The following is an 18,556-nucleotide window of genomic DNA, read 5'->3' on the forward strand; positions in this document are numbered from 1 at the left end:
ATGTCAAAAGTAATAAAAGTTGGTTTACGTATCCGATCTTTGTACATAAGAGTAAATTTTCATTTAATATATACTCAACTCATGTCTAATATCAATTATCACATGCTGATATTATCCTCTATACATAATCTGACAACCATAAAGGTCAAGTCATAAGTTGATATATAAGCGCAGAAAACAACCATAGAAATTTATACTAACCCTGTGCCTTTGGCTTCGTGATCAAGTCCCGGGTCAACATTCATCTATCATCAAGAGCAGTAAGGTTGAGTTTGAATATCACTTCATATTCAAATCTCTCAACCTATGGCTCTGATACCAACTTGTAACAGCAAAAATTTTAAAATAAAATCTTTTACACTTTGCGGAAATTAGGCCCATTTTTTATTAAATTTCGACATGACCCATTCAGAAACAAAGATACTCCTTACGGTGATGAACCTGATTAGCAATCAAGACACTCACAAAAATAGACTTAACTAGATACACCATTGACACACGACCATTTAGCTAAACGATTGTTGAGTTGAATTTTAATACACAACATATAAATATTTGACCAAAAAAAACTTAACAAATGATGCATATTAAATCATACGATCTTAAAGCTCGTCGACCCGCTTCAAGACTTGATCACATCAGCTTTTATTCACATAAACCGGAATCCTCGGAAATAGTTATGGAAAAAGATTATGCCATTCTGGTTTTGCAATATTAAGGTAAGCGACTTAACACATTAATTGTTATATAAAACTAAAAATTATGGATAAACATTGTCTAACTTATGTTTTTCGATCTCTATTTTTTACATAATAATCAAATATTCTATTCTAGTAGATGCCGAATTGCCGACGGTTTCTTGATCTAGTAACATCAAACTTTTGTCCTAGTAAAATAGTTTGGTAACTTTAGATGTACCGATAATTGGTATAGTAACTGAAAAATAAAGTCTTAATATTCCTAAAATGATACTAAGAAGGTGTTTGGAATTACGTTTTGAAGTGATTATTTGATTATTGCGTTTGTAAATCATAAATAATCTAAAAAAAGTGTTTGAATGAAAAAGTGATTATCTGCCTCCAAAACGCAGTTTTGGAGAAACATGTACATACATGCTTTTTCAAAACGTAAAATCTATTTTGGGAACGCATAATCTATTTTGAAAACACAACACCAAACACCCCCTAACATGTGTTTTGCATCAATCGAAAATTATAAAATCGATATGATAATATTGATAACAGTACTAATGTTCGGTTAGAATCCATTTTGTTCATCACGGCACCGTCACTTGTATAGCGTACAATACCAAAAACATTTTCTATTTTAAATACAACTCGTTTTTAACAAAATTTATGCTTCGTCACATGAGCAAAATATGTACAAGATTATCGAAAACACCTTATGCCCCTAGACCAAGACGCCATCTCCCAAGTTACGGAAAGTGGTCGTCATCTGGTCAAACTCACCGATGGTATCTCGCACGTCATCCATTAACAATATCCACGTGTCATCATTCTAACCCACTCTCTGCCACGTGCAACTCAACATACTCACGGACTCACCCACCATTTTCACCCTCTAAAACTACACATTTTCACAGTTTTTATAACAAAATTTGCCACCGGAAAAAATGTCAGGTGGTGTTGGTCCTAGTGGCGACATACTCCTCAAGGAAGAAGAACCTAAACATGATCAACAACAACCTCAACATCAACCACTACCACCAGAAGCCCAACAAAAAGCCCATATCCGACGTGGCATCTTCTCGTTCCAACAGCTCAATGCGTTAGCGGTCGCGGTGGTCCTGTCGGCCTCGGGCATGGTTGCGGTTGAAGATTTCGCGTTTGTAATATTCTCATTCTTTTACATGTACTTCATGTCCAAAGTTGCGTTCCCCACTCTCCATCCGTCCAACAATCACCAGGTTTTCGACGATAAGAACCGTCTCCTCCGCGTCTACTCGTTCGTTGGTGTTGTTGTCGGACTTATTCTTCCGGTGGCGTACATATTTGAAGGGATTCTTGAAGGAGATAAAGAAGGTATTGTTAGTGATATAGACATATGAAATATAATATGGCTTAACATATGTTGCGTACGCAATATCAAATTCGCACGTTATTTAAAAAAAATGAAAATCACATATTAAAAAAATGAAAGTCGCATATTTATTAAAAAAAAAAAAAACCAAACTTCGCATGGTAGTAAAAAAACAAAATTCGCATGATATTAAAAAATACCAAAATCGCATGTCATGAACCAATTTTTACATGTTGATACTGAATCTCGTACGCTTCGTATGTTAAACCATTTCGTACAATAACCGGCTTCTACATTAAAAAAATGAAAATCACATATTAAAAAAATGAAAATCGCATATTTATTAAAAAAAAAAAACCAAACTTCGCATGGTAGTAAAAAACAAAATTCGTATGATGTTAAAAAATACCAAAATCGCATGTCATAAACCAATTTTTGCATGTTGATACTAAATCTCGTACGCTTTGTATGTTAAACTATATTGTACAATAACTGGCCTCTACATTAGTTGATATGGGGTGATGGACTATAATTTTCTCTTAAATATCAAGTTTTATTGAGGATATAATTTTATTAACATATGATTTGATTAGATTAGGCTTCATTTAAAATAGTAATAGTTAAAGCCTAGAGCCGAATTGGTTTTTTCCATCAGGGGTTGAACCGGTTCAGGTTATAATCCAGTTTAGGAGAGAGGAAAATGTTCGGACCTATCTAGCCGATTGGGTCCGGTTACAAACCGGATTGGAGACCAAAAAAAAAAAAAAAAAAACCTTTTTTACTTGTTTTCAACTGGTTCAGGTTATAAACGAGTTTAAAAAACGAGACTACGAACCGTGGATTGGGGACAAAAAAAATCCCTTTTTTACTTGTTTTTTAACTGGTTCGGGTAATCAGTTTTTTTTAACGAGACTAAGAAGCGTGGAGTGGGGACCAAAAAAAAACCCTTTTTTTACTTGTTTGCAGACTGGTTCGGGTTATAAATCAGTTTAAAAAACGAAACGAGACTATGAACCGTGGATTGGGGACAAAAAACCCCTTTTTTACTTGTTTTCAAACCGGTTCAGGTTATAAACCGGAAACCGTGGATTGGGGACAAAATACCCCTTTTTACTTGTTTTCAAATCGGTTCCGGTTATAAACCGGTTTTAAAAAACGAGACTACGAACTGTGCCAAACCTACCGGTTGGGTCAGGCCAAAACCAGATTTTTTAGTTGGATTGAGTTCGGGTTGGGAACCAGTTTGGCGTGCCCAAACATGATTTTTTTTTTTTGCACCCCTCTAGTTAGATGTGTGCAAAAAAACCGGTTCCGGAACTGCAACCAAGTAAAAAGAACTCGGAACCGGGTATTGCTGGGAACCCTATGTTGAGAAACCGGTTCCATTCCCCGACCTTACCCGTTGTGTATATATTGGGTTGTAATCCTATGATTTGAATCACGTTCTAACCCGGCTGTATCCGACCTAAACCCCCGAAAAAAATACCGGGTCATGGACTCGTCGGGTATTGACTCGTTGAATAGTATCTGAACCCGGCCTTGAACCGGTTTATTTTTAAAGCTTGGTTGTGTGTTGTCTCAAATAACACACATTATCTCATTATTAACAGGTATCAAAGCAGCAACTCCACATGTGTTCTTGTTGGCCAGCCAGTATTTTCTAGAAGGGGTGGCGATTTCGGCCCGGTTTTCGTCCCCGATGCAGATGCTGGTGCTGGTGGTGTATAACTCCACAAGAATATTTGCGTTGATGGAGTGGGTGAGATGCGAGGTATCGAAAGTGGAACAGGAGTTTCATGGAAGTAGTAGAAGGTTGTATATGGGGACAGTGTTGGCAGTTGTTAACTTGGTGTATTGGGGGTTTAATTTGTTTGGGTTTTTGTTGCCGTTTTATCTTCCGACAGCTTTTAAGAGGTACTACTCCGAGGGAAAGAATGTTAAGGATTAAGATTGATTGAAGACGATGATGCTGCAAATGTGTTAAATTTGTTTTGAGTTGATGTTTTAGGATGTGTATATTTAGAGGGATTATCGAACATGATGAATGATTTTGTTTTCGAGTCGTATATCTACATTGATATAATTAGAATATTTACTAGGTAAATTATGCAACTACTTGAATAAAATAAGTAAAACTAGGATTACGACCCGTCGCAATGCGGCGGTGATTCTTTAGTTATAACTAAGTGGATCTAAGACCCGCACGTTATGTTAAACCTGTCAAACGGGGAAAAATAGACGATGTAAAAACGTTCACCCACACACGCACGTTGCGTCGTGTTAACTCGCAAAATTTAGAACGAAACGTAAAAATGTTAAACCAAAGACGCACGCTGCGATGTGTTAAGTCACAAAATTTAGAACCAAACATAAAGCGAAAAATTTGCGAAAAATGAAAACTATAAAGGACCAAAATTGAAAGTAAAAAAAGTTATGAGGCTAGATTGCAAAAGATAAAAAGTTTTGGGTTAAAAGTAATTAACAAATAGTTTTGGGTTAAAAGTAATTTATGAAATACTTTTGGGTGAAAAGTAAAAAAAAAAAAAACATTTTTTTTGGAAAACCCTCAAAGCCAACGTTACGAAAACCATATGCATAACCATTTTTTCTTTGAAAACCCCCAAAGCACACCCCGCGATGCGGTGGGGCGTAAAACGGTATCAAATAGTACTAATGTCACACAACTGTCATCGACCACCAACACTAACTCGACCTTGGATATGCGTATTGCGACGAACCTGTCAAACATGGAAAAATAGAGGTAAAAATGTTGAACCACACATGCACGTTGCGTCGTATTAACTCGAAAAATTTAGAACTATACGTAAAACGAAAATTTGCCAAAAATGAAAAGCATAAGTGACAAAAGTTGCGAAGCTAAATTGCAAATAATGAAAAGTCTTGTGTTAAATTCAAAAAAACAAATTATGTAGGGTTAAAATTGAAAAAGGTAAAAACCTTTGGGTTAAAAGTAAAAAATCAATTTTTTTTTTGAAAAACTCATAAAGCACAAGTTACAACTAATGATGCATAAAAAACTTGCAAACTTATTTATGGAATAATTAGGGTTCCTAAGACTATACGGTGTGGGAGACGCATGAAGAGGGGCAGGAAGCGTCACGTGACAACCACATCAGCGATGTCAGAAGGGACTATACGGTGTGGGAGACGTGTGAAGAGAGGCAGGAAGCGTCACAATAAACAATCGCCACGCCATGGAGGCAAGACCTTGCCACCCCCTCCTCACACCATGCTCCACGCCAATGCCGGGCCGTGTGGCGGCGTGGTTATGCTTCACATCAATGCCGGGCCAGTGTGGCGGCATGGTTGAGCCCTCCACGCCGGGGGGGCTCTACGCTATCACACCGTGTGGTCCAAGGACATGTGTTGTTGTCGTTAAGGGCTTAACGAATGCAACGATGGCGCCTGGGTTTAGCGCCCTCGGGCGGTGCTTGGTGTCGTGTAAAAGTAGCTCTTATGCGAGAGAGGCTCATTTAGCCTTCATGTGGAAGAGATGTTAGTTCTCGTGTGGAGTGATATGACCAAATTTGAATATGGGGGATTCTAATGAATGTTGGTGTAAATTTTGTTCTCAACGCTTTAAATTGGTTAAAATGACAATTATTTGAATAGCCAGTTTCCTGCTAGTAGGTGTACTTTAATAAAATGAATTCTGAAAAACAAAAACTTGAATTTTGATTAAAATGAAAAATGACAATTAGAAACTTTGAATGTTGGTTGATCAAGTGTCGCAACTCCTTAGTGGAATTTTGTACAACTCTTTTCAGTGACTAGTTATAAATGGGCTACGGGCCGGGTTAAAAGATGATGAGATGTTAAAATATGAATTTAAAATCGTACACTACAAATCTTTACAGCCAGGGGCGCGGATCTACGCATATAGAGATGGATTCCCAGGAACCCATTGACTTTTGGATTTTAATAGAAGATATATATCTCAAAAAAAAAAAAAAAAAAAAAAAACCATAAGGAACCCATAGATAAATAATAAGTGAACATTAAAACAAGTTAATCTTGTGTTTCGGTGGATACTTGTCTTAGGGGCTTTAGGTCGTAGGTTCAAGTATGCTCCTTTACAATTTTTGCAACCTTTTAAATCCCCCAAATTAAACTTCCTACTTCCAGGACCATTCAAACTCAGTGACTAATATTACATACTTACGTTCTGACATCACCCCTTTCAAATTAAGTTATATGGCCACATCGGGTATACACATCCCTATTTGCTTGTTTTGATGATAGCACAACATTTCTCATGATCTAAGAACTGCTTATTTAACTTTATATGTATTAACAGTTCATAGAAAAACAACTACTCAGCATTTAGATAGGATCTTAATGGAGATACCACACAGGATGTGATATAAGTCAACATCTAGTGGCAGAGATGAAATTCACGTTGACAATGAATTTGACACAATGCATCCTCGGGTTATTTATTTGGGATGGGAATGTCAAAAAGCATCATAGAAAAAAAGGCGATACTACCAAGTCTTTCTTATCTTATTAAAAAAGTTTATAAAACTTAAAATATATTTTATGGAGAATAACTTAGTTTGGTATTTTTATAAACTTTATTATATGTGGGAAAAGATCAAATAAGAAGTTTATTTTGGCTAGGAAGTGTAGGAAGCAATAGGATTAGGACATGTGGCAACATTTAAAATAAAGAAAAAATGTATTTTAGTCAATCCAACCTTTTCTTCTTCCTTTTCAAAACCCAGTAACTTCAAAACCCACCATTTTCAAAACCCACCATCTTCAACCATTTCTTCACTTTCTATCTCAATAATCACTACATTATAGTGCGATTTTCATCACCAATCAATGATTCAAACACTCGATCAACGTGTTCTTCAGCTTTTTTTTGAAGGAAACCCAGTTTAATTTCATACAAATCTCGTTTTTTCCGGTGATTTTGAAGATAATCGCTCGATCCGTTCAATTCGAGGGCTGATAAGTGTTTCAATCATTCAAAAATCGTCAATTGTTGAAGAAATCACTTCGATCCATGTAAGAAATTCTTTAATTTCATTTTTACGATCTGGGTTTTTGAATTATTCATTGCGTTTTACGATCTTGGCGGGGGTTCGGGGGCAGCGCCCCTGGTAGCGGGGTCCCAGGGGCGGCAGCCCCTGGCGGGGTCTAAGGGGCAGAGCCCCTGGCTGTAATTCGTAGACAGTTCACAGAATTTGGCTCATTTCGAAGACAGTAATTCGTAGACAGTTCACAGACAGTTCACAGACAGTTTTATGTGTCCATTGCGTTTTAGAAATAAGAGAGTTTTATGTGTTTTCTGATGCATTTTTGTTACAGCAAAATCCATTGCGTTTTAGAAATAAGAGAGTTTTATGTGTTTTCTGGCTATTGCCTTTTAGAAAAAAAAAAAAAAAAACACATTTTTAAGTGTTTTTAGTCATTGCGTTTTAGGTAAAACACATTTTTTAGGTGTTTTCAGTCCATTGCGTTTTAGAATGAGTCATTTTTAAGTGTTTTCTGGCCATTGCGTTTTACAAATAAGACATTTCTTTGTGTTTTTTGTGCATTGCGTTTTAGGTAAAACACTTTTTTATGTGTTTTTCAGTCTATTGCGTTTTAGAAAACAGACAATTTAAGTGTTTTCTGGCCATTGCGTTTTACAAATAAGACATTTGTTTGTGTTTTTTGTGCATTGCGTTTTAGAAAGTACATTTTCTTTTGAGTTTTTAGGCTATTGCGTTTTAGAAATAAGACATTTCTTTGTGTTTTCTGGCCATTGCGTTTTACAATTGAGTCATTTCTTTGTGTTTTTGGTGCATTGCGTTTTAGAAAAATGTCATTTTTTATGTTTTTTTTTTCATTGCGTTTTACGTAACTGTGGGTTTTTCTATTGCGTTTTACGCAACTGGGTTTTAAATTTTTTTTTAAAGTATAGCAATAGTATACTCGTTTTAAACATTAAAAAACGCTCGTTTTTTTGGTGCAATTTTTATAAAAAAATAATGTCGTATGAAAGAGTTATTAATGTTTAAAAAATGGGGGGAATTGGAGGAGAAAGAAACTATTGGCTTGGATTGACTAGAATGCCCCTAAACAAACTCACGCGCCTTTTTTCTTCTCTTCAATTTCTCTGATTTAATCTTAGCCCTTGATTAACTAAATGGATGGTCAAGATCACTTCCTAGCCAAATAAACTTCCTATTGTATCTCCACCCTATTATATGTTTCGTAAAAAAAAAAAAAAAAAAAAAAAACCTTTAATTTATTTTATTTTATTCATAAAACAATCAATTTTTATTACCACTCATTGGATAGGATAGTAGTAGCTGTAAAAAACGGTTGTTCCAGTTCTTTCACACAATGTTCGGACTCACAGGACCATCTGGGTTCTCAAGATTCTCAACGGCAGAGGAAGTTACCCATGGGATTGACGGGTCGGGTCTTACCGCCATTGTTACAGGTACTTAACTAACCTGTTCCTCCAACTTTTAAATGTTGCCCACCAAGTGTTTGATGAAAGTACCCACTGAACTCTGTTACTGTGGCAGGAGCATCTAGTGGCATTGGGACCGAAACCGCACGAGTCCTTGCGCTTCGCGGGGTACATGTAGTTATGGCTATTAGAAACATGCCAGCTGGAAGAGAGGTTAAAGAAGCAATCTTGAAGCAAAACCCGACTGCCAAAATCGATGCCATGGAGCTGGATGTAAGCTCGATTGCATCGGTAAACAGTTTTGTATCGGATTACAAGTCATCGGGTCTTCCACTTAATATCCTTATGTAAGATAAATCCCGCGGTTTCAGATTATTGAGGTCGTATGATTTAAGCAAGAAAACATTATAATTCGTATATCGGTGTGTCATATTTTGTGTTTCTAGCAATAATGCAGGCATTTTGGCGCCACCGTATATGCTTTCGAAAGACAACATGGAGCTGCAATTTGCAACTAATCATGTCGGTAAGGATGTAATAGTTGACATTCAGTGATTCAGTTAAAGCGTCCACTCTTCATTCGAACTCCATCTAATAGTTAACGGATTTAACATGTGTATGATCACTGGATCAAAAGGGTCACTTGCAGCGCCACATCAGCACACATGTTAAGCCGTGTATGCATAGTCAGCAAATCTGTTAAACTATCAACGAGTCTGATTCAACGGCTACACTTTTAAGGAGTGTGTACACAGTAACTAAACCATTTGAAATTGAACCATAGTCATCTTAAAAATTTGAGTTAAATGCCATTTTAGTCCCTGTGGTTTGGGCCATTTTGTCAGTTTAGTCCAAAGGTTTCATTTTTCGCCTGTGGGTCCAAAAAGGTTTCATCGTTGCCATTTTAGTCCACTAGGTTAACTTCATCCATTATTTCTGTTAACGAGAAGGGCAATTCAGTCATTTTATATGGCCAAATTGCCTTTCTAGTTAACCGAATTACATATAAAATGACCGAATTGCCCTTCTCGTTAACAGAAAAAATGGATGAAGTTAACCCAGTGGACTAAAATGGCAACGATGAAACCTTTTTGGACCCACAAGCGAAAAATGAAACCTTTGGACTAAACTGGCAAAATGGCCCAAACCACAGGGACTAAAATGGCATTTAAATCTAAAAATTTAATCATAAAACAAGATTCACTAAAATGTAGTCTTACCACTGTATATTACACTTCTTAGTCATATCTACTGTTTTATGTATGATCCATACATATAATTGTAATCCTTACTTAGTTTGGTGCTAATCACGTACACTTCAAATAATCTTTTTTTTATTTATTATTTTACTTGTTTCAGAGCATTGTTAAATCTTTTTTTGCAGGCCATTTTCATTTGACAAATCTTTTACTAGATACCATGAAAAGAACCGCACACGAAAGTAGTAAAGAAGGAAGGATTGTGAATGTGTCATCACGCAGGCACCAGTTATCTTATCCTGAAGGAATTCGCTTTGACCAGATTAACAGTCAATCTGAGTAAATTACAATCTTGACCTTTAGTCAATTTCTAGTTTGACTTTTCTGGATCTTTTGTTTGAGGTGGCAAGATGGATGGGTTACAATTTACAAACACATTTTTGTCCATTTTTATAAATAATCAGTGCATTAATTATGGTTAAAAAGACACTACCGTTACTGTAATAATCGATTCATGAGGTTGTATGCATTAAAAGCAGTGTTGTAAAAGTCGGATTCCAAGGTCGAGTACTCGGTCCTCGGAACCCCTCCGAGGCGACTTCCTCCTAGGCGGACTCAATTAGTCGGCCTCGGTCAAACTCGGTCAAACTCGGCGCCTAGTCGGACGTAGTCGGAAAGAGTCGGCCTAGTCGGTCTAGGCGGTCAACGTGGTTTGTTGACTTTTAATTAGTCAAAATCGGTCAAAATCGGCCTACTCGGCCTTGTACCCGGACTACTCGGCCTTGTACTCGGACTACTCGGACTTGTATTCAGAATATTTGAACTTTAAACATGTTTCATTTTAAATTAAACTCAGTTGACATGAATTATGCTTATTTTAACATATGTATAATATATAACAATTAATTTTCTTTATAGTTACCATGTCCGCGTACTCCCCGAGTACTCCGATTACTCCCAACTCCCCAGTCGGCCGACTAGAGACCGCCTGACGACTTTTACAACACTGATTAAAAGTAGCCTTTTAACCCATTTGACCCATTCATTTTTAGCAAAACTTTTTGATTCTGGACTCGTTTGACTATTTCTAGGTACAACGCGTTATCTGCGTACGGTCAGTCAAAGTTGGCAAATGTTCTCCATGCTAATGAGCTTGCGAGACGCTTAAAGGTAGGGTACTCTTCATACGTGTAGTTTGATGTAATCCGTTTGATCATATCCAAGATTCCAATTTGATAATTACAATGCTAACGATAAAGATGATGGTTTCACAAATAGAATGATGGAGCAGATATAACCGCAAACTCGGCTAATCCTGGAGCAATCCCCACCAATATATTCCGCCATCATAGCTTTTTTAGCGGTATATTTTCATGTCCTTTTTCTCTATGACCGTGAGAACCTTTTACTGGTAAACTCACGGGACCCCACCAATACCCTGCTAACTAGTGGGATCAGGTAAAACATAACTTACACTGGCCAGGTAACCTTCAAGGGGTTAAAGGAAAAAAAAACTAGGGTTGCAAACGAACTGAACTTTCAGTGAACAGTTCATGAACCGTTCGGCGGGAAGTTCATTTGTGTTCGTTCATGAACGTTCCGTAACGTGTCCATTTATCTTCTTCCGTTTATGTCCGTTTGTGTTCGATACTTAATTAGGGTTTTTAACTTTTATATTTATTTTTTATTATTTTATTTTTATTTGAGTTATCTGAGGCAAATAAACACTATTCCAGTATTCCCAAGTTCATTAATATATTTTAGGTGGATTTTCTTAATGTTACTGATGAAAGATTCCTATTTTATTTGAAATTTAATATATGTTCATTTGTGTTTGTTTCTGTTCATCAACGCTTGTTTGTATTCGTTTGTGCTCATTTCCATTCATGAACGCTTGTTTGTGTTCATGAACGTTCATTTGTGTGTGTGTGTGTGTGTGTGTGTTCATGAGCGTTTGTTTTGCTTTCGTTTGTGTTTGGTACCTAAAATTAACAAACAAACATGAACACGTTCATTTCCTTAATTAACGAACACAAACATAAAATCTCATTCGGTAAGTGTTCATGAACTGTTCGCGAACACAAATATTTCCTTAACAAACGAACATGAACAAGGCCTTGTTCGTGTTCGTTTGCATCCCAAAAAAAAACAATGGAAGGCGCTTACCACCGTTATGATTTCATGTATATACAACTAAATTGTATGTGAATATTCATGCAGGCCTTGCTAGCATATTTGGTAGATTCGTGCTTAAAAACGTACAGCAGGTGTTCAAAAAACCTAGTTTCTTTGAGAAATTTTGAATTGAATTTACGCAAAAGTTTACAATTTACGTCACCAATCATACCATTGGTTCTACTTGAAATAGAACGTATTTGCAGGGAGCCGCAACTACATGCTATGTAGCATTGCACCCAAAGGTTAAAGGAATCAGCGGCAAGTATTTTTCAAATTGCAATCTCGATGCAACAAGCTCACAAGCTAACGATGCACAACTAGCCGAAAAGTTGTGGAATTTCACCGAGAATTTGATCAAGGAAAACCATCCCGGTTCTCGTTAAGATTATCAAGATTTAAACCTGTTTAAGGCCACCTGCCAGGAGCAAGCTTCAATTTGCCTGATCCCATTTGTTTGCAGGGTCTTGGCGGGTCCCGTGACATTTCCAAGACAGATTCTCATCGCTACCAATAAAAAGATTATTAAGATTTTGAGATTCTTATGTTAAAATGTTTAATGCCAAGTTGAAACTTTTGTTGATCATATTAGAGGATTCAAGTCAATTGTTAGTTTGTTTGATATTAAAAGTCGAAACAAGATGTTATTTCAATAATTACATATAAACTTGTCGATTTATGTTGTAATATCTTGATAAGGGGACAAAAGTACAAAACATGTGAAATATATAAAAGGAAGTAATAATAAGACCATGTCTAGTGGTTTAGTGAATGATGCCCCTACCCTTGGGCATTTTTCGCAATGTGACAGTTTAGTCAGCAAGGGAGCATTATTGGGCATTTTTACAAAAGGGGCGTAGTGGAATAATGCCCCAAACAATCATTACACAATTATTATTATTTTTAAATTAAAAACTAATAATATTTAAATAAAAAATACAATACTAGTGTTAAAAAATAAACTTATTTGCCCCAAACTATTGAAATTTAAGTTTTTAAACTGAAAACTAAAACGATAGGGGGCCTAATTTGCCCTTTTGCCATTATTAAATAAACCACCCGCCTCCCAACCCTTCTTCTTCGTTTGACCGGCAAAAATTCCGGCTAACCACCAAACCCAAACCCACTCGAATTCCAGCAAAAATTCCAGCTATCTCCATCTCTATCTCTTTAAACCCACATGGTGTTATCTGACTGGCCAACAATTTGCAATTTTGGCGTGGTTTAAAACACGTTGGGGAGTTTTTTTTCGAAAATAACGCCGGAAAACGCCCAAGGGGGTGGAGCCTTGGCGTGTTTGACGGCTTTTTTTGAAAAAATCACGCCCCCTACGGACGATGTAATAAGGTTGAACTAGTTAAACAACTAAAAGGTGTCAAAACTGTATTCAAAAGCTTATAAATTTATATTTTCTAATTTGTTTTACAAATAAAGTATTTAGTAGTAAATCTTCAATATTTAAGACTATAAGCAAAAAATAATGTTGAGATGTGTTGAATTAAACATCTTATTGTTTCTTAAACAAAGCTAATCAACTTTTGGATTACTTAGTATTAAAATATTTTATATATTTTTAACTCTTGGTTGTCTTACCTTTCGTTTTGTCTTGGCTAGTTTTGACGAATGAATTCTTTTAGGGGAGCGTATGGGTTCTTTCAAGCGAATTTGTGATACTTTATCCATGTATATATGCTATTGTATTTGTTACTACTATAGTTTTCTCGCCACTTTGTGTTATTAGTAGTTTACTGCTATTATTTTTAGTACCTTTTGTTCTGTTGCGGTTTTTATTTCATGTGCCACATTGTATGTTATTTAGATAGGGGGTGTACCTATTTGCACACCCATTTGCCTATTGGCACACCAAAAAGTTGTTTTTTGTGCATACCCTGCAATGTCGAGTTGTGGCCAAAGCGCGGCGTTTTGGTCCGGTCAACCAGACAAAGACTGACGGGTGTCTGACGGGTCTATTGACCGGACCAAAACGCCGAGCTTTGACCGCGTTTTGGTCCTGTCAACCAGACAAAAGACTGACACCCGGTCTGGTTAACAAGACCAAAACGCGGCCAAAGCTTGGCGTTTTGGTCCGGTCAACAGACCCATCAGACACCTGTCAGTCTTTGTCTGGTTGACCGGACCAAAACGCCGCGCTTTGGCCACAGCTCAACACTGCAGGGTGTACACATAGGACAAAAAACACATTTTGGGTTAGTTATCTACACACTTGGTGTGTAGATAGTTTGAGCCTTTAGATATTGTATTTTACATGTCAAAATAATGTTTTTCAAGCTAAGGGTCTAACGGGAGCAACCTCTATCATATGAGTGAGATTTTAATGATTCAGCTAGTGTAAAATGAAAAACTTAGTAAATAAATGGTAAGTATTTATACTTGTGGGTCAAATGAAAAGAACAGTCGAAACGGGTCAAAATGTCAAATCACAAACGGGTCAAACTAATTGAAAGTAACCCAAATGAGTCGCGTTGATTTTTAGCTGTTAAAACCAACATAACATGGGAAAATGAGTTGAGTGTACACATAACTGAGACAAATAGAGGTCAGCGTCGAATAATGGGTTGGGTAACGGGTCCAAACGGGCTCGGATCAAAATCTGTCACATTTTAGTACGGATCAGAGCTGGCTCAGGTTGAGTTGCAATGACCCGAAACAATTTGTAGTCATTTTTCTCTCTTTTTTTTCAAAAAAAAAGAGATACAAATACTATTGCAATAATACTTGTCTTAAAATGTTAAATGAATTGCAATCTGAATATTTATACACATATAACCATCACCTAACCATAAAATTCGGTTATCGAAAACAATCATAACCGACTCATCGGTCTCACAATCAGTTCAGTAACTTCAGTCATGGTTCGGTTTTACTAACTGCAACCCGCTTTAGACAAGCTTACAAGACATATGGTTCAGATGAAAGATCTCTAAAATTTTGGTCTCATCTTTCCATTACCATTAACAGATTTAACTCTTTCTATTTTAAAATTCATAATACATGTAAAAGATGGACTAACTCGGAACTAATCTACATGCATACGTATATATAGATTACATACAACAACGAGTTTACATGATCGGTTGGTCTCGGTTCATGCCACCTATTCAACCAACCATATCGTTACTAACCTCAGCTCGGTTTAACCGAGGGCTGCAACGTAGGGAAAAAGGTCCAGTTGTTTTGAGACCCCAACTCGACACCATTTGTGTTGTCAAAATTGAAATCCCTACTAACCGATGCTCGTTTACACTGACATTCTTTCTCCTTTAACGCCTCGAGTATTTCACCCGAGTTTTTCTTGTTGACACAATATTCGCAAAGATTCTCGGTCTTGTTTGAAATTGTTTTACGCCCGGATGACGTTCTAAACGAAGCTTCTAGATTGTTTGCCACACCGCTAATGACATCTAAATTCGTCAACTCAAACGAGACCCTGTGATCAACTAAAATTTCCCGTTTCGGAGAACTGGTTGCTGAGTTGGCAAGTGATGCCACCTCAGATATTTGACTTTCCATTAGGTACATTTCTCCCCCGCCGTTCGGGGTTAACGATCCCGAACCGACTCTCGAGCCCAACCCGTACCCGTACGGAGTTGCCGAACCCGAAACACCATTCGGTGTTCCAGATTCGGAACCTAATCTCGAACCCCACTTACGCGTCGAGAAATACTCGTAACCGATGAACTTCGGATCATCACCGACTCGTAACTTTAGAACACGATGTTGCTTATCCGGAAACGGAGACGACGTCCCGGAATTAGGAATTGTTGACCCCGGTGACATCACGCCGCCACCTGGACTTCCCGTGTACGGCTGGAATTCATACTGTGAAAACGGAAACTTTTGGTTTGACCCCATACTGTGTCTCCGGGCCCTTGCGAGAGATGACGTCAGCAGCTGTGCAAACGGGACTTCGGGTGAAGAAGGTGTGGTGGCATGTACGGATTCAGGTGGTGGCGTAAAAGAAGCGGTAGATGGTTCGGTAGTGTATGTAGAAAACACAGGTGGTGAAACTAATTGTGTCTCGTAAGCGTAAGGACCAACGGTGAAAATCGAAGACGAATTAACTCCTTGTGAGTTGGGGTTTTGAGAAAGCGATTTAAACGAAAGTAACCCTACGGGTGAATACGAGGCAGAGGGTGGATCGGATTGGAGAAAAGACGCAGGAGAGGATGGTGGAGCGATAAACGGAAAAATTATCGCGTTATTGTTCAGATTCTGAGTCGCGGATGACGGTGCTGGTCCAGGTGGCGCTGACTCAGGCGCCAAGAGCGCGTGACTGATTTGTTTGCTGTGTTTGTAAGACCCGAAACACGAGTATAGACTCCAACATCCGCCCCATCTTCTCTTCTGAAGACAAATATATAACCAAAACAATATTCAGCACCGAATATAACCAATCTTAAAACGAAACATAAACATAGAACCGAAAAGTAGAAGTATAACATATGGTCCAGCCAAAATTCATTTCATCTAGCTTCTAAAAATATCACCTACTATAACATTACTCACATCCAGTGGTCCATGAACAATAAATTCACAGATCATGTAAAACAATCGGTACATCTCTAGATTCGATTCAACCGTCTCAAATTCTACACAATCAATTAACCACAAATGCTGCTGCAAGTCTTCAACACCAACACCAACACAAAAACAAACAAAACCCTTAATTTCATATCCAGTGGTCCATGAACAATAAATTCACAGATCATGTAAAACAATCGGTACATCTCTAGATTCGATTCAACAGCTACACCGTCTCAAATTATACGCAATCAATTAACCACAAATGCTGCTGCAAGTCTTCAACACCAACACCAACACAAAAACAAACAAAACCCTTAATTTCATATCCAGTGGTCCATCCATGAACAATAAATTCACAGATCATGTAAAACAAACAGTACATGATTCAACACAACAGCAACAACAACATCCTCTTAAATTCTACGCAATCAATTCACCACAAATGCCCTGAATAATTTCCCATCCAGTCATCAAACTTATTAAAACCTAAAACAAACAGATCAGGAATCTAATAAACACAAACAGATCCAAAAAAATCACAAAAATAACATCATCAAATCGTAACATATTCCAACACACACACACACACACACACATATATATATATATATATATATATGAAAACGAATCTGAAGATGATAAATCGAAGAACAAACCTGTACGGAAGTCGGTTGAACACGAGATTCTGCAGAAATGATAGCGGTTGCAGCAGCGTTAACGGTCTCAACGCTCTGATTAATCGAACTCATATTCATATAACAATTACAAATTGTTTTGTTTCACCGATTAAGAGTAAACAACAACAATTATAGACGCATCGGAAATGAAACAAGAAATGAGACAGTAATCGAAGAACATCACATCAGGATATGTATAAAGTAAGAAACAGGATTAATAATAAAAATGGTGATGATTTAAATAAAAGGCTGTGACAAAAAAGGAGATGCACACGACTCGCATATCTCTATCTCTCACATACATAGAGTCTCTCTCTTTCACACAGTGTGTGTGTGTGTGTGTTTCTCGCTCTGTAAGTATAGGTTTCTCTCTCTATCTCTATCTAGCTGTGATTTTGTAATTATGTCGCACGTAACGCTAAGATTAAATATTATTTATTAAGTGTGTTGATGATATAATAATGATTAGTGTGTGTAACTAATTACGTTTGGACTCTTAGATTAGAGGTCGATTCGTGATGGCGATGTGAGATTAGAAAATATCTTGATACATTTCTTTTTTTTTTTTAGGGATATTCATACTAAACACGATGCACCGGACGGATATTAACTGAATTTTCACCTTGTGGGTTGATGTGAACAGTATTAATGTTATCTTGGTTTTGAAATGCGTGTAGCGATATGATACGTTTTGATCCCAGAATCCAATGCGTAGTACGTGAACCCCACGCATCATGTAAGCGAGGTGTTCTTTATTTAATACACTAAAAATATATATATATATATAGCTAATATTGTAACTTGTGAACCTTTAAACATTAAAATATGATATATTCTCATCATCCAGAGTCATATTTATTCAATCAAAGATCTAATTTGTTCAAATACCGGTCAACTGCATAAGGCGTCACATTAGACCACGTCATGTAATGCACGCATTATGCGCTCCTAATGTGCGCATTCTAAAACCAAGAATGTTATAACAAACTGAACCGGAATCGAATTCTCGTCGTATCGTGCTTGACTCTTACTATTATAAGTTTTTTTATTATGGTATATGAACTATGAAATAAATAATTACAAGTACACTTTAATATTCAAATTTTTCATAATTTCTTTTGAAAAATAGTCGATAAAAGATGTTAAATACAACCTTTTATCGATTGTGACGATATGAAAAAGGCTCTTGTTGTTTTCACACCCTTAAAATTTTATTCCCACGTCTTTTTCACTCTATCCTTTTCTATATATATCAATGTACATATAGAGAGATAGAAAGAAAGAGTGGGAATATTAACACACTGTCAAAATTACGAGTCAGATTTAGTTTTGTTGGTCAGGTTTTTTTAACTTTTAAATGACCTTATAAAGAATCATGACAATAAACTGTAAGCACACATTTTATTCCTGTGACTTAGCTTATATTTTGTATATTTGATAAAAAAAAAATTATTACTTAGTGGCTCTATGAATTGCTTGTGCTACAA

General features: G+C 36.9%; 3 protein-coding genes across 4 annotated transcripts; 2 read left to right on the forward strand and 1 right to left on the reverse strand.

Annotated features, from left to right (window-relative positions):
* The first annotated feature begins 1,596 nt into the window (after positions 1-1,596).
* Positions 1,597-4,108, forward strand: LOC110912802. Its single transcript, XM_022157615.2, has 2 exons — positions 1,597-2,042; positions 3,651-4,108. Exons 1-2 carry the CDS (start codon positions 1,634-1,636, stop codon positions 3,986-3,988), a joined length of 747 nt encoding a protein of 248 aa, XP_022013307.1. The 5' UTR covers positions 1,597-1,633; the 3' UTR covers positions 3,989-4,108.
* Positions 4,109-8,345: 4,237 nt separating this feature from the next.
* Positions 8,346-12,506, forward strand: LOC110912803 (short-chain dehydrogenase TIC 32, chloroplastic). Of its 2 annotated transcripts, none has more exons than XM_022157618.2 (8): positions 8,346-8,500; positions 8,589-8,820; positions 8,920-8,999; positions 9,858-10,011; positions 10,764-10,842; positions 10,951-11,035; positions 11,893-11,939; positions 12,041-12,506. In XM_022157618.2, exons 1-8 carry the CDS (start codon positions 8,401-8,403, stop codon positions 12,095-12,097), a joined length of 834 nt encoding a protein of 277 aa, XP_022013310.1. In that variant the 5' UTR covers positions 8,346-8,400; the 3' UTR covers positions 12,098-12,506. The 2 variants fall into 2 exon arrangements, with proteins under 2 accessions (XP_022013310.1, XP_022013309.1); XM_022157617.2 differs by having other exon boundaries at positions 12,054-12,506.
* Positions 12,507-14,772: 2,266 nt separating this feature from the next.
* Positions 14,773-17,442, reverse strand: LOC110912804 (uncharacterized protein At1g76660). Its single transcript, XM_022157619.2, has 2 exons — positions 17,049-17,442; positions 14,773-16,212 (listed from the first exon to the last, which is right to left on the reverse strand). The coding sequence occupies exons 1-2, from the start codon at positions 17,145-17,147 to the stop codon at positions 14,992-14,994; spliced, it is 1,320 nt and encodes a 439-aa protein (XP_022013311.1). The 5' UTR covers positions 17,148-17,442; the 3' UTR covers positions 14,773-14,991.
* Between the last annotated feature and the right edge of the window lie 1,114 nt (positions 17,443-18,556).

Source organism: Helianthus annuus, chromosome 15 (assembly GCF_002127325.2).
Source record: "Helianthus annuus cultivar XRQ/B chromosome 15, HanXRQr2.0-SUNRISE, whole genome shotgun sequence".
NCBI lineage: Eukaryota > Viridiplantae > Streptophyta > Magnoliopsida > Asterales > Asteraceae > Helianthus > Helianthus annuus.